The sequence below is a fragment of the Aspergillus tanneri genome (assembly GCF_003426965.1).
Source record: "Aspergillus tanneri strain NIH1004 chromosome Unknown AapTan_4_pilon_pilon_pilon, whole genome shotgun sequence".
NCBI lineage: Eukaryota > Fungi > Ascomycota > Eurotiomycetes > Eurotiales > Aspergillaceae > Aspergillus > Aspergillus tanneri.
The window spans coordinates 1,769,914-1,784,853 of record NW_022984631.1 but is presented as its reverse complement, the minus strand read 5'-3'; the positions used below and the strand labels follow the sequence as shown (position 1 = coordinate 1,784,853).

At 50.2% G+C, this 14,940-nt stretch overlaps 8 protein-coding genes across 8 annotated transcripts; 4 read left to right on the top strand and 4 right to left on the bottom strand.

Annotated features, from left to right (window-relative positions):
• Positions 1-53: 53 nt before the first annotated feature.
• ATNIH1004_005787 (uncharacterized protein) lies at positions 54-1,173 on the top strand (the record flags this gene model as incomplete). Its single annotated transcript, XM_033570433.1, has 2 exons — positions 54-131; positions 208-1,173. The coding sequence occupies 2 exons, from the start codon at positions 54-56 to the stop codon at positions 1,171-1,173; spliced, it is 1,044 nt and encodes a 347-aa protein (XP_033426465.1).
• Positions 1,174-1,316: 143 nt separating this feature from the next.
• ATNIH1004_005786 (isovaleryl-CoA dehydrogenase) lies at positions 1,317-2,945 on the bottom strand (the record flags this gene model as incomplete). Its single annotated transcript, XM_033570432.1, has 6 exons — positions 1,317-1,728; positions 1,790-2,067; positions 2,146-2,381; positions 2,455-2,549; positions 2,615-2,702; positions 2,765-2,945. 6 exons carry the CDS (start codon positions 2,943-2,945, stop codon positions 1,317-1,319), a joined length of 1,290 nt encoding a protein of 429 aa, XP_033426464.1.
• Positions 2,946-3,281: 336 nt separating this feature from the next.
• Positions 3,282-5,092, top strand: ATNIH1004_005785 (putative 3-methylcrotonyl-CoA carboxylase, beta subunit (MccB); the record flags this gene model as incomplete). The annotated part of the gene is made up of 2 exons (XM_033570431.1): positions 3,282-4,726; positions 4,798-5,092. The coding sequence occupies 2 exons, from the start codon at positions 3,282-3,284 to the stop codon at positions 5,090-5,092; spliced, it is 1,740 nt and encodes a 579-aa protein (XP_033426463.1).
• A 1,011-nt stretch (positions 5,093-6,103) lies between these two features.
• Positions 6,104-7,267, bottom strand: RSR1 (putative RAS small monomeric GTPase (Rsr1); the record flags this gene model as incomplete). Its single annotated transcript, XM_033570430.1, has 7 exons — positions 6,104-6,524; positions 6,629-6,638; positions 6,693-6,721; positions 6,794-6,816; positions 6,868-6,947; positions 7,158-7,189; positions 7,257-7,267. 7 exons carry the CDS (start codon positions 7,265-7,267, stop codon positions 6,104-6,106), a joined length of 606 nt encoding a protein of 201 aa, XP_033426462.1.
• Positions 7,268-8,652: 1,385 nt separating this feature from the next.
• Positions 8,653-10,162, bottom strand: TGL1 (sterol esterase; the record flags this gene model as incomplete). The annotated part of the gene is made up of 2 exons (XM_033570429.1): positions 8,653-9,983; positions 10,048-10,162. The coding sequence occupies 2 exons, from the start codon at positions 10,160-10,162 to the stop codon at positions 8,653-8,655; spliced, it is 1,446 nt and encodes a 481-aa protein (XP_033426461.1).
• Positions 10,163-10,438: 276 nt separating this feature from the next.
• Positions 10,439-10,980, top strand: ATNIH1004_005782 (PET191 family protein; the record flags this gene model as incomplete). Its single annotated transcript, XM_033570428.1, has 3 exons — positions 10,439-10,463; positions 10,580-10,721; positions 10,803-10,980. The coding sequence occupies 3 exons, from the start codon at positions 10,439-10,441 to the stop codon at positions 10,978-10,980; spliced, it is 345 nt and encodes a 114-aa protein (XP_033426460.1).
• Positions 10,981-11,307: 327 nt separating this feature from the next.
• WBP1 (dolichyl-diphosphooligosaccharide-protein glycotransferase) lies at positions 11,308-12,872 on the bottom strand (the record flags this gene model as incomplete). Its single annotated transcript, XM_033570427.1, has 5 exons — positions 11,308-11,733; positions 11,789-12,498; positions 12,567-12,677; positions 12,731-12,810; positions 12,865-12,872. The coding sequence occupies 5 exons, from the start codon at positions 12,870-12,872 to the stop codon at positions 11,308-11,310; spliced, it is 1,335 nt and encodes a 444-aa protein (XP_033426459.1).
• A 413-nt stretch (positions 12,873-13,285) lies between these two features.
• Positions 13,286-13,609, top strand: ATNIH1004_005780 (NADH:ubiquinone oxidoreductase subunit NDUFA3; the record flags this gene model as incomplete). Its single annotated transcript, XM_033570426.1, has 2 exons — positions 13,286-13,469; positions 13,563-13,609. The coding sequence occupies 2 exons, from the start codon at positions 13,286-13,288 to the stop codon at positions 13,607-13,609; spliced, it is 231 nt and encodes a 76-aa protein (XP_033426458.1).
• Positions 13,610-14,940: the final 1,331 nt, after the last annotated feature.

Sequence of the window (14,940 nt, the reverse complement as noted above, 5' to 3'; positions counted from 1 at the left end):
GCTCCAGATTTTATCCCATTCGCGTCAATTTGAGACCCTCCCTTTTTTCTATTATGTCGGATGATGATGATTATTATGATGAATCCGACGAGGAAATTTTCTGGATCATAGAGCCTGAACCTGAAATTGCTGTACGTCTTTCCCCCCAAAAAAGACATTGCTTCATGTGTCTCTCTACAAACTAAGCTAACCTGGGGCTGGATACAGGACGAACTAGCCGAAAACCCAACTGCCGACCCCGTCTTTTTCGATGAAGACTACTTTGACATGGAGATACAAGAGTACTACAGCGACTGGGACGAGATGGTAGATGACTACTACGATGCAGATCCGACGGCCGAGCGATTACAAAGTGTGATAGCCGAATGGCCGAAGAAGAACCCCATTAACGCACCCGCTCTTCCCTCAAAGCGACAAACACAGCAACATACGAAGTCGGAGTCGTGTTCAAAGAAAATCCCCTCAAACGGCCCCCAGATAAACAAGGCTTCATTTCACGGCGTAGTCTGGCGCACCCCGAGCGATGAGCGCAGTCTCAACGAGTTGTATGAGCCTGGCGACGGGGAGAAAGTGGCTTTGCTGAAGAATTGGCGTGAGGTCTTCCGCACGTCACACCCTGCTATCGACCGGACGCGCAGTCGGAAGGGTGCTTCTCTCAAGCCAAATGAAGACACTGGACATGGTCGTGCACGTGCGGTGGACGAGGCGCTGCACAATGCTGGGTCGAGGGATTTTAGTGTTGATTCGGACTATGTGGTAGTGGACCGGTTGATGGACGGTGAGATCAATACTGCTCTGTCTAAGGCTTGTTCTCCGCCGCCAGTGCATAGAAGCCGGGTGATTGAGTCGGCGGTCGATCTGCCGGTGAATTCGAAGATGATGGAGCATGAGTATCCGTTCGACACGCATGAATCGTACAGTGAGACCCTGGAGTTGGAGGCGCGTTCTCCGGTAGGGTCACCTAAGGCAAAGCCATCGTTGGGGGGAAGCAGAAAACGTAAAGCGTCCGTTTCTCTCGATGTAGAGGTGGCGGTCGACCGGACCGGACCAGACACATCCCTTGGGTCGAGATCCAAGCGAGTCGCAATGAAGAAAACAGAGGAAGCCACGGGAAATACAACAGCGTCAACGGAGCCTGTACGGAGGTCCGTGAGAAGCCGGAGCAAGAAGTAGACGGCCGCGCAACTTACTTCTATATAACATACGGTTGCCCTCTAGATAGACATGCTGCGAATACATTACAGCTGGAATATGATTAGACATGTATACATAACGAGGAGACAAAGCGCATTCGTTTTTAAAGGCACGCCCGATCTCTATGCGTATTCCTTATTAAACGCACGCCCAATAACCATCCGTCTAATTTCACTGGTGCCCGCGCCAATCTCGTACAACTTGGCATCACGCAGCAGTCGGCCAGCGGGGATTTCGTTGATATATCCGTTGCCACCCATGAGCTGGATAGCGTCAAGGGAACACTCAGTGGCCCTCTCTGCAGCATAGAGAATTGCACCGGCACAGTCTTGCGTCCGGATGGTCATCTCGGGTGAAGACGCAGAGTTATCGACCTGTCGCGCCGTGGCATAGGTGTAGGCACGGGATGCCGCAAGCTTCGTGTACATGTCCGCCAGCTTACCCTGGATCAACTGGTTGTGCGCAATGGACGTTCCGAATTGCTTGCGGACATGGGTATAGGGAAGAACAAGGTCGAGGGCTGCCTGCATGATTCTGTGTGAGGTTCGGTCAGCACATACACGCTGCCGGTGGAAAGATATCGGGGTTCACCTACCCCAGCGGACCAGCGCTGAGAACCAGACGTTCCAGATCAAGACCCTCCATCAAGACCTTGACGCCTCGGTTCAGTTCTCCAAGAACATTGGCCTGGGGAACGAACACGTTGTCGAAGATCAGCTCTCCTGTGTTGGAACCACGCATTCCCAGCTTGTCCAGTTTCCTTGCGCAGGAGAAGCCGTCGAACGTCTTCTCGACGATGAACGCCGTGATTCCTTTGGAGCCTTTCTCCGGTTCGGTCTTGGCATACACGACGATGAAGTCGGCATCGGGGCCCTAGGAAGCACAGAACGATTAATTATGTGATGTTCCAGTCAATAGCGACGAATTCCACGAGAATAGGGAGAATCTCACATTCGTAATCCACATCTTGGTTCCGTTCAACAGGTATCCCCCATCAACTGCCTTGGCCGTTGTCTTCATGCTGACGACGTCGGAGCCTGCGGAATGTTCAGACATTGCGAGAGCACCAATTTTATCACCGGATAGAAGACCAGGAAGAATTCTTTCCTTCTGTTCGGGAGATCCATTCAGGGAGATCTGGTTCACGCAGAGCTGGGAGTGAGCTGCGTAAGACAATGCGATACTTCCTATAGAACAACTCAATTAGAAATATGGACGTGGCAGAATTCAATCGCATGCGGATTGTTAAAGTAACAATACCAGATGCGCGGCTGATCTCCTCCATAACGATACAATGAGCTTGGTAGCCCATCCCAAGACCGCCGTATTCTTCGTTGGCAGTGACACCCAGAAATCTGACTAGGTATTAGTTCCCTGTCTGTGAATTATACTGTCGAAGATATTCAGCAGGGATAATTACCCGGCATCTCCTAATTTTTTCCACATCTCCGACGGGAATTCATTCTGTGCATCTGTTTTCGCAGCGATTTCCTCGGGGATTTCGCGCCCTTGATTCCGAGGGTTAAATTCCCGAACTCCACGAACTGAAGACTGCTCCGAGAATACTAACTAGTAAATTCTTGCACTCGCTCCCGTAGCTCTAACAGATCATCCTCGGTGGGTGGAACAAAGCCCTTGGGATGCTTGGTTGACAATGTGCGTAATGCGGGGGCGTTGACGAAGGGTTTCTGCACTACCCCGAGGGTCCGGGAGGAGCGCAAGAGACAAGGAAGACGAGGAAGAGCAGCCATTGTGAAGGTAGGTATATGGTTACGAGGGAGGTTTTTGGAGAGAGCGAGAGAGAGAGAATAGGAACGAGATAAACAGAGAGATAGAGAAGAGGAAGCAGAGGAGTTTCCTGAAGCTCAAGGCCAGCCTCGGTTAGACGCGGCTGGCGTTTCTCCGCAAGTCTGGGGTTGTTCTACATCCTTCTTCATCATCTTCTTCCTCTCCATCTCCCTGTGTTCGTTGACCACTTTCCTGTCGGTCAATTTCAAGGCCATGAGATAGTCCTGTCAGTGACATATACACCCTTGCCGTCTCCCAGACCATTCATTTCTTGATTCTCCCCATAATCCTCCCCCGCAATGCGCGCTCCGACTCCGCTGCTCCGGAGCCTGAGCTCTAAACCAACATCTCTAGCTCCCCCCCGAAAGCTTCCCACGCAGCGTTTCCCCAGTTTGACTCGCTCTAGTCCCCTCTGCCGGTCAGTCGCGAGCTACACGCATCCCCATCATGCTTCCGCCATCTCAGTCCTCCCCTCCGTGGTAGATACCTCCTCACCCGACTTCAAAGAGAATGCTCGGCAGATGACGGAGCTGGTGGACCGCATGGCCAGTCTGCATACCAGCATCTCACAGGGTGGGCCACAAAAAGCCAAAGACAAACATATCGCTCGCGGGAAGATGCTTCCGCGAGACCGAGTGTCAGCTCTGATCGACCCGGGCACCTCCTTCCTGGAGCTGTCCGCATTAGCCGGCCACGAGGTATATCCCGGAGAAGACGTGCCTGCGGGCGGTATAATCACAGGGATTGGAACGGTGGAGGGTGTCACCTGCATGATCGTCGCCAATGACAGCACTGTCAAGGGTGGCACCTACTACCCCATCACTGTGAAAAAGCATCTGCGGGCTCAAGCAATTGCACAGGAGAACAAACTCCCTTGTATCTATCTCGTCGACTCCGGCGGGGCGAACCTCCCCCACCAGGCCGATGTCTTTCCGGACAAGGAGCACTTCGGACGCATTTTCTTCAACCAGGCTCGAATGAGCTCCCAGGGAATTCCCCAGATCTCAGTAGTCATGGGCCCTTGTACCGCTGGAGGGGCCTACGTGCCCGCGATGAGCGACGAGACCATTATCGTTGAGAACCAGGGCACCATATTCCTGGCTGGTCCGCCCCTCGTGAAGGCCGCCACGGGCGAAGAGGTGTCCGCTGAAGACCTGGGCGGTGGTCAACTTCACAGCACCATCTCCGGTGTAACAGACTACCTGGCCGTGGACGATGCCCACGCCCTTGTCCTCGCTCGCCGATCGATCTCCAATCTCAACTACCCGACAACCAGCGTACCGCAACAGTTGTCCGAAAACGCCATCAAAGAACCACTGTACGATCCCAACGAACTCAATGGCATCGTGGGAACCAACCTCCGGCGCCAGATCCCCGTACACGAGGTGATCGCTCGAATCGTCGACGGCAGCGAATTCGCCGAATTCAAGCGCGACTATGGTACCACCCTGGTCACCGGCTTTGCTCGCATTTTCGGCCACCAAGTCGGTATCGTCGCCAACAACGGTATTCTGTTCTCCGAGTCCTCACTCAAGGGGGCCCACTTCATCGAACTCTGCGCGCAGCGCAACATCCCCCTCATCTTCCTTCAAAACATCTCCGGTTTCATGGTCGGCGCCGATGCCGAAAAGGGCGGTATTGCCAAGAATGGTGCCAAATTGGTCACGGCCGTCGCTTGTGCCGATGTACCCAAGTTCACCGTGGTATTTGGCTCCAGTGCTGGTGCCGGTAACTACGGCATGTGGTAAGTTCCCTTCCCCGCCCCCGACAAAAAGAAAGAAGGAGAAGGATATGAAAGTTAACGAATGACCTAAGTGGCCGTGCATATTCCCCCCGTCTCATGTTCATGTGGCCCAATGCCAAAATCGGCGTCATGGGTTCCGAACAACTCTCGTCCGTGATGGAGGCCGTCGGCCGTACGGCTGATCCCGCCCTTAAGGACCGGATCGATCGGGAATCCGAGGCGACGTTCTCATCTGCTCGACTGTGGGATGACGGGGTGATTCCTCCTTCGCAGACCAGACGAGTCCTGGGGTTGAGTCTGGCGGCTGCGGTAGGTGGAAATGTCGATAAAGATGTACAGACTCGGTTTGGGGTGTTTAGAATGTGAGACTATTCTCTCCCTCCCTCTCTCTCTCTCTCACACACACACACACACACACACACACATTCTTTTCATAATGGCTATGAATATAAATTGTAGCCGAATTATTGGTTATACTTGACATCTACCTACTCGTTCCTATAATCCTGTTCAAGATGGGCGTATTATAAAGCAATAACTCCTAGGGATAGAAGTTCACGTAGAAAGCCAGCCAGGTACACTCTCCAGTCCGAAAGCAATCTCAATATATTCTAATCTATACCCTTCTGTATCTCCGATAGTAAGCAAAGTAGCTAGGCATATCAGAATCATCAAATCCGTATCCGGATATTCATCCATTGATTGATCGTAAAAGAATTTTGTCGCGAGACATGACATCTTATCGCCGGCGAGAAAAAAGGGCTATAGATAATATAGAAGACAGCAGAAGAGAAAGCACAAAAGGAAAGTGAAAATGAAACAAGAATAAAAGAAATAAAATATAACTCTCGGTAAAGTTCATGGGCATAGAATAAGAATGACATTTTGGGGTCCCTGGATCTCGGCAATTGCAATTTCTCAACGAGATTCAGATTCTTGATGTTTTCAATCGCTATCAAAGAAACCTGGTTAACGGGACTTGGGGAATTAAGAATTGGTATTCCGTAGGTAAAGATAATAAATGTATGGCACTTTTTTCCTTTTTCGTTTCTTTTATCGTTTTCATCCAGACGTAAGATACCAGGTGGAAGACGTATTGGTGATCGGCTATAAAACAAAAAACAAAGTACATATATCTATCGTTGAAAGACGTTGACGTTGACAGCGTATGATAAACATGACATGAAAGGGAGGAGTTTGATATCAAAATCTGACAGGAATGGGTATGTGCATAGGGAAGGGGATCTGCCCCAAGGGGCAGTGTCCTGTCATGATCGGTAGTGGTGGAGATGGTATACAGATGGAGGTGACTCGCTCGTTTCTCATCTGTCGCTCGTCCCCGGTCGTTCTCTTCATCGAGCCCTGTGAGCTATAGAATCACACATGGCCCCCGCCGTCGAGGTTGTCGTCTTCTTTCCTTCTTTCTCTCGCCTCGATTGGGACCTTCCCGCTTCCGCGTTTGGCCCTCTGAGCCTTGGACGAGTTTCCCTGCAAGTCCTTTCGGATGATTTGTCGGCAGAGGTCGATGAAGACTTCGTTGACGTTGGCTCGTCGCCTAGCGGAAGTCTCGTAATAAGGAGCATTGCCCCAGCTCTGGGACAGAGCAAACGCGCGAGCCCGAGGCACCGCTCGGTCCTCCTCTAGATCCGACTTATTTCCCACAATTACAATGGGGACTTTCTCGTCGTCCTTGATGCGGGTGATTTGTTCTCGTAATTCAGATAGCTCGTTCAATGAAGACATGCTGGTGATGGAGAATACGAGGAGGAACCCCTGGCCTTGTTTCATGTACAGCTCTCTGGATTGAAAGTCAGTGTGCGGTGCGGATGCGGGGGCGGGGCTGGGTGAATTCGAATATTCATGACGGAGTGAGAGGCTAGAGATGAAATAGGAGTGATTTACCTCATAGCCGCTAAATATATGTTAATGGCGCCGTGCTGTTAGGATCAGGAGCAGGTCGACTTACTAAACTGTTCTGTTCCTGCGGTATCAAGGCTGCAAAGAGCATGTTAGCGGGCATGGTCAAGACATCGCAGACTTTCCAATCCAGCCGGATATGGAGCGTACATTTCTAGTATGCATTGTCGGCCCTGGTATCGTTAGTGACCCACATTCGCTTTCAGGAGCCCATGTCCACTTACGTCCACCTCGATCTGCTTCCGGTATGAATCTTCAATGGTCGGATCGTAGCTCTCGATCCAGACATTCTGGACGAATTGAGCTGCGAAGCGTGAGCGACAGTTACAATAGATAAAAAAGAACCGAAGTCTCGAGTCAAAATTGGCACCACAGAGGCCAACGGAAAGGATGGGCAGGTGGATTAATACCAGTTAGACAGCTTTTCCCTACTCCTCCTATAGCGTAAACACGAATTGACCCAGATCAGCCACGGGACATCAAAACGAATCAACCAGAAGGGGGTGATGCCTACCGGCGCCTAATACGACGATATGATATTCCCGCCTAGCGATGCCATTAGCATTCCCCCATGCGACGATACCAATCAAGTCGACAAGAACCCCGGACTTACTGCGGCCGCATCGGAACAACTGGATGAAACAGCGGTACTTCGACGGGATAGGTCGTTTAACTTGCAATCAAGTCAAGACGAGCTCCTAGCTAGTATAGATAATAGTAGACAGATCAACTTCCGACCAGACGCTGGTATAATAGGCGGTATGACCTCGACCAATGAGTTAGACACGAATTCGGAGGCTGGATAAGAAAAGGACACCGGGGCACGTCCGACGACGAAGCTGGTCCCAAAATTGTAATCTCGGGGATTTGTTCCCAATGCCGAATGTTTACGGCGAAGAATGGACGGACTGCGAGCTGGTTATTTTTTTTTTTAATTTTTATTTTATTTTTTTAATATCTCCCTTTCCTGTCTTGTTTTGTCTTCTTTCCGATCTCCCTTTGGGGGCGGGGTGCGCTGGACGAGCAAGGGCAGCGGCACACGAACCGTTACATCGGTCTTCGAAACGGACTCCCAACCAATTTGTAAAGGGAGAGGTAGGGGTTGGAAAGGAATGACCGCCAGGAACGCAGGGGGCAATTGACGGAATCGATTGAGGGCAGGAAAAGAGGGAATGGTGGATTGATGCCAACCGATGGAATTAATTATCGGGTGGATTTCCGGAGACTAAAGAAGGACGCCAACCAGGGAAGGTTAAGTCAGCAGTGGCTAGACAAACACCCCCAAGACTGACGAAATCCTAATAAAAGGAAGCGAGATGAAGAGAAGAAGCATACCGATAAAGCGAACCCAGTCGAGGAAAAGGGAGAAGAGAAGAAGAGAGATGACGGAAGGTTGTGCGACTGAAATGGCCGGTTCCGCGGCGGAAAACCATGGGATCTTGACATGGAAATCGGGTTCGGACAAGTCGATTCTGCTCAGCAAGGTCGAGAACAATAATCAAATGCATGTTTGCAGGATGAGATCATCATCTATACCCCGTACAGAACATTTTGTCAATATCTTCCTCAGTGTTACCTATCACCTCCCTAGTGATGGGGAGGTCCACCGGATGAGAAGCCGGTTAACTCGTGCTCTTAGCCCAGAGAGACCAAAGTACCACGCGAGTTGACAGATCAAATGGACGCTCTGATGCCTCTTCTAAGTAGGTATTATCCAATCCTAGGATGGATGGCCCACCGTTACCAGCACTTCATCCGTTGTTACCCGTGATCCTACATCTTATGAGAGAGCCTGTCCCATGCACCGCTCTATAGCACGCCATCTGTATTTACTGTACATACTTTTATACTTCTATGTAGGCGGGCATGCTCCATAGGATCGATGTATCTTCTTATCAAACGATGACTGGATTACTGGGCATACCGGCGTCGTCATCGAGCCTCCTTCTTGATGCAGGAACCAGTGCCACCACCCACCTTTCTATCGCATTAACAATGCAAGTGCTGACCTATGTACAAGTGTCTGAGCTCTCACTTTTATTGGACCCCGTTAAGGCCGCAATGCCATCACCCTGCGCCACCTGCTTTGCGTCGTCACGCTCTCTGTTCGAGCTGTACAGCTCGAGCGCCTCGAAAACATGGTGGAACACTAGCTGATCCACGTCTTTCGCCCACAGGAAATCTAAGTGTTCGTATTTGGCGATTTTCTTGGCCATGGTCGCGCGTGGTAGCTCCTTCAGCATTACGTTGATATCGACGAGACTGTCGCTGCCGCCGTAGAGCAGCACAATCGGCGTCCTGATGTTCTTGGTGGGGTACTTGACCGGCTTGTAGAATCGTTCACTGGCCACCACGCTGAAGGGCGCCTGGATTTCATCGTCGTAGAATTGGAAGTTCTTGTGTCGGATCATTTGGAACCAATGGACCACCGACTTGGTGCTGGTGAAGGAAAAGAGATGTAGATACCCTGCCATCTTCTGCCAGCGGCTGATACTCTTGCATTTCCAGTTGAAGAGCGTGGATAGAGATGCATCGATGATACGCACAAATATCGGCGGATAGAGGACCGTCTGCCACATCGTCGTCGAACTGAGGATGCTGCGGCGGCCAAACAGAAGAAACAGGAAGTTCGGCGATGCTTTCATAAGTGAATCGACGAGAGGATTTGGTAGACCGCGGGGCGCCATTGCTGGTGCGAGAGCCACAAAGACACTAATCTTTTCATTCAGTAACGGATGGATGGAGAGGGTAGCGAACGCTTGTGCCGTTCCCTGAGAGAATCCAACATACGACAGGGACGGTTGTCCCGTCACCTCAAGGATATAGTTGATGCTATCGGGGATATCGTGGAATGCAAACTGGTCGATCGAAAAATCCCAGAATTCGTTGGATAGAGGGGAGAATCTGACTGACTTCTTCGAATATTTATTGCCGCGGTTGTTTCCCAGCCACACGTCATAACCTTTTTCAACCAATTGAAAAGGGAGACAGCGTTGCTCTTCCGTCAAACACACCCAGACCTCACTGCACATGAGGAGCCCATGGTGGAGATACACCACTTTCTTCTTAACACTGTCCTTGCCCTTGTTGACGCGCACGCTCTCTTCGCCCTTCCGGTAGGCCAAGCGATGGAGACCGAGAAGATAGCCATCCCCCGTCTGCACGATGTGTTCTTCAGGCGCGTAGCCGAACAAGGAACATATGTCCACAAAATCCGATGCTTGTGCAACCGCCGTAGCAATTCGCTCTTCTTTGCTGCGCTTGCCTGCATTCTCGGGGCTTATGAATAGGTTGAAAATTGTCTTGGACCGGTCGTGGAAGAACAAGATTACCGGGTCCGCTGTTACACGTCAGTCTAGTCCAGATTCGCAGGGCTGATATAAATGAGACCGGGAGGTACAAACGTAGACAAAATGCTATTATATGTATGATCCACTCCAGTAGAACCAATATCAATGACGCAAAGAGTGCCAGGTACTCAAACCAGAACAATCTTCCAATGACTGGTACACGCGCCATGATGGGATATACACTGCTTTCACTGCCACAAACAGCTGAATCGATCGCAGATCATCAGCCCAACTCCCATAGTGTCCGCTCAGGGATGTCACTCTGGGAGAAGCTAAGTAGAATCCGTTCTGAAGGTCACACCGTGAAGGGATGTTGCCCCCAGACGTCATCCACGCACCTCTCATGTGATGCTTACTTAATCTGGGGAATCCATCGCCGTTTCTTTTTTTGCTTCAAACATCCCATGGATCGCAGCACCAAGCAGTTCGCCAATTGCACAGCAAAATGCCGAGCTCCTGCAAGGACATCAGTGGGTTTTTCCTCCTCCCAGTATTGATACGAGGATGACCAGGCGCAGAGCGCCCAACCCCCCACCCCTTTGAGATAGTTCAAGACGATGCTAACAGAGCTCTTACAACGTAACAGGAGATGCATTGGCCCAGTGCCTGCAGGAATCAGAGTGTATCATGATCCAACGACGCAGCCCGCGAGAATGCCTCAGCTCTCCATATGCCGAAGAACTGCCCATGAAATGCCAACAGTTGCGGAAAGGATTCAGCGAGTGCAAGTGAGTCACCTGGTCTGCTTGAATGGCTTCAGCCAGCCTCAGGGGTGAATATACGATTCTAATGCTATGTTCTTCGGTTAGACGTGGGCTGATCGATATGCGCAAACGTTTCCGCGGTAACCAACCCATTTCGGTATCCAACGAGGGCCAGTCCTCGAAATCCGGACAACTATATGCCGGCAAGCCGGCATTTGAAACGGTCAAGGAGATTAGTGGAGATGAGGTGCAGATGGACCCTGAGAAGACAAGGGGGCTGTGAGTGAGATATCCGGACATTGGATTTATCGTGATTGAGATTGATTGCACGAGCCATATAAATGGAGTTTGATCTGTTCTTTATTGCCTTGGCATGGACGGGAGTTGAAATGGTCGATTTTTGAAAGTTTGGATGTATATCTAAGATCCGATGTATGCTTATCAGGTGATATTACAGCTGTACATATTGAATAGACTTCCCTCTATCATCCACCCTTTCCCTCGCCTACTATGGCTATGGAAGAGCTCCACGATTCTCAGGCATCAATGGCCAGCGGGAAGCTTGTCTAATAGGAATCTTCATTCAAACAATCATTGATAAACACATTACTTACTGCGTCTTAGTCGCTTGCGCAGCAGTCGAAGGTGGAGCAGAGTAGAGCCACACAACCACAAAGGTCAAGAATCCGCCGATAACAGACCACAGGCCAGCAATCCAAACCCATCCTCCGGAGATCCTCCAGCTGCGGGGATACTCATCGTGGGCATAGTGGCGGACAGTTACTTCGTGCTTTTCTTCAATGTTGGTGAAGAAAGGACGCTTGTAGTTCACACGGAAAGAGAAAATTCCATGTTGGTCGGGAATAGTAAAGCGGGTGCTATACACGGTGCTATTTTTAGTTCGGCGAGAGGGTTGGAGATCAAGGCGGTGGAAAGGAGAGAGCATGGTAAATTCAAGCTGTAGGGCGTCATTGGAAGGAACTTCGAATGGCACGAATCGGTCGTGGTCGTACTCGGAAATTTCGATGCTGAAAACCTGTGGAAAAGCACGTTAGCAGAGACTTGCACCGCAGTCCATGATCATAACGTACTGTATCATTCTTAATACGGTAGATCTTGGGGTTGAGCTCATCCGCATCAATATCCCCATCCTTGGCGAGGTGGTGCTCAATTTTGCCAACCTTGAGAACCCCGGTCTCCTTGAAAGTCCAAGCGGTGAGCTGTTTGGCAAACTCCCTGTTGACGGTCTTGGTTTCTTTTCTGTCACCCGGCGCCTTCACAATCGCAGAGAACCACTTGTCTTGGAGACTATCCACGGATCCTAACAGGGTAAAGCGGGCAGAGTTTCTAGCTTGCATGGCAGAGACGAGCGCCAGTTGAGAGCCGGTAGCCACAACATCCTCTACCGAGGGCGAGTCGTCTTTCGGGTTGTAGCTGTAAGTGGTCGCCGGGGCGCGCAGGATAGGCGCAATTAGTGAGCTGGAATCACCCAGAGTATGAGGAGAAGCCGTCGGCAATGCTAGGACACCTTCGCCATCGAAGAAAGCCTTGGTATCAGGTCTTAGCTGGCCCGGCCGCTGAAGAAGTAGAACGTCATGCTTATCCGCGGCAAAAATGGTATCATAATTGAAGTGGTCGATGGCGACTGAGGAACGGTCCGAGGACAAATGGAGATCAAGCTCCAGAAGGAGGGAGCTGATAGCGCTGGGTGTTGTGGACTTGCCGGAGAGGGCGAGGAGAACATTGCCCTCCTTGCTCATAAAGTCGACGATGTTCTTGGGGGTCAACGAAGGTCCAAATCCTGCTCCACATGGTCAATTGGACTGCACTAGGCAACCTGTAGCGTAATCTTTCAGGGAGGCCGCGAACCTTTAGACCGAGGAGGAAGTATCAGGAGGTGGTCGTATGCTTTCTCTCCATACTCAAACAGGGAAAACCCCTTGTCCTTGGGGGACTTAAAGAAGAGGTTATAGCCTCGCCCTATGGGGAACTCGCTCAGCATAAATTCTTAGTACATTTGAAGCCCTACTAACCTTCTAGATCGCTCCAGAATGTCGAATATAGCTCCTTGTCTGCGGCATCTTCCAGAATCACCGCTAGACGATTCCCAGAACTACTCAAGGCATGTGTGATGGCCAAAAAGCAGAAAAGAAAAAGGGACACGCACCACCGCATCTTCGAGAAATCCGCACAGCGGGGCGGAAGGATGACGGACGAGGGTATCACCAGGAGGAAGAATGGAGCAAATCAGAGAAGAACGACAAGCTAGAATGCCGGAGTTGGTCGATGAGGTCGGAAGAAACCCATCTAAATTGGCGACGTGTTTGGACTGGATGCCAAGACCCGCTCGCCGCTCCAACATCGGCTGTCGTCACTTTCAAACTCCATTCTTTCCCCTCTCGTCGCAACTTCGGCCTCTTCTTCTCGCTGTTATCTGGATCTCGTCGAATTGTACGACATCTTCAATTTCATAAATTGGTATTTCTCCCTCCCCTCAATTCCCTACTCCGTTTTGTCCTGTCCTCTCTAATCTCCGCAAGAAGTTTCTTTCCGCACCCCAATTTCCTGTCTTCCCGCCTGTCACAATCATGACTACTCCTCAATTCTGGTCGACTCCTCTCCGTTACCTCCGCTGGGCGTCGCATGAAAAGCCCGCTATCTTCTATGCCCTCGTGACGGGTGCCATGGGTCCGGTCTTCCTAGTGACCCTGCCTCCGATCAGACGGTACTTCGGCGATGTTGACCCGGAACCCGTTCCCTTGACATATCCCAGTAAGGACTCTGGATTTTACCATCTACCGACTCGCCTTGGCATCCCGGTCCCTCCTATATCATGATGCTGACGTCCGTGCTTCGCGACTTTAGTTCCCCAGGGACCTCGGGTTATTCCGCAAGGTTACGATGACAAGTGATTGCTTTGTAGACCTTTGCATCGAGTAGATTTTTGTTCAGATTTGGCTTATTTCTGTGTATTTAGCTGGGAAATTAAAGGACAATTCAAGGACCTTTTCAGTGGCGCAACGCATGACATTCATCAATATATCACGTGCAGCTGGGGTCGGGTCGGGGAGACCCAATTTGTTCCTGGTTATCTTGTTATCTCTCCATATTTGTCGTCACTATGCCTATGTCCGTCCAGTCTGGATCCGTCTACGTTACTGTTTATTATACATGAAGGATGAGTATAAAGCGAAGAAGTACGCCATTTTAATCTGTTCCCTATTGCAATGCAACCACTACTACTGTCAACAAGATTAATGTCTGCATGGAGAGCAGAGTATATAGACAGCAAAGAGGTAGGAACCTGTGTGAGGTGAGGATGGAGAAAGAAACAGAAAAAAGAAGTAGAAGACAGGTAAAATAGAGGGAAAGAAAACCTGCCCAAAATGAACCCTCATTGCAGATATTCTAAATCCGGGGTAACAAATCCCCTCATATGATTCTTGGTCTCAGGTAATTTGTTCTCGAAATCTCGCGCTTCGTTGCCACACATGCGAAGAAGCAGATAAAACCGTGCAAGGCTATCTCCTCTGGCATGACTGCGCACTGGCAGCTCTGGTACGATAGAACACTGTACCATAGGAATAGTGGTAGTCTCTCGCTACTTCATGCAATACGCTGACGGGGGAGTTCTACCACATAGCGGTTTCATTGCCATAGTATGTGTCCGATCCCCAGTCCCTATCATTATACATTACAAAAGGAAGATAATTAAAGTCAAGTTTTCTGTGGTTTTCATGTTCTCCAGATATTCATCAGTCGCTTCTATGAGCTCACGAGCATAGTCCGGTAGCAGAGTAACTTGCTCACGACCTTCGTCTGCTGGCGTGCCATTTCCCGACCAAAGTGGATTATTGAACCATACGTTTGAATTCGCGCGAATGGTGCCGAAACACAGTGGAATGAAGCTGGTAAATATTAGAAACGATTGAAACAACGGAAATGTTGAAGTCCCAATAAGGATGGAAGATCAAGGCTGTGGAGTCCTTCCGAAAATCATAATATCCGTCCCAAATGGAAGCAAATAATATGGATAGAAAGAGGATATAAGGAAAGAGAGAATGGAGAAAGTTGAAATAAGACCTTCCAGTAGACAAAGTGGATGCAGAGTTTTCTATAAAGATGGTATCCAGTAGACAGTTCCTGATGTGGAATAGGTAGTGACCAATGCGTTGGCAAAGTGTGTCAGCAGAAAAATCCAGTGGCTCAGGATCCATTGAATGATAGATCGGAATGTGCATGG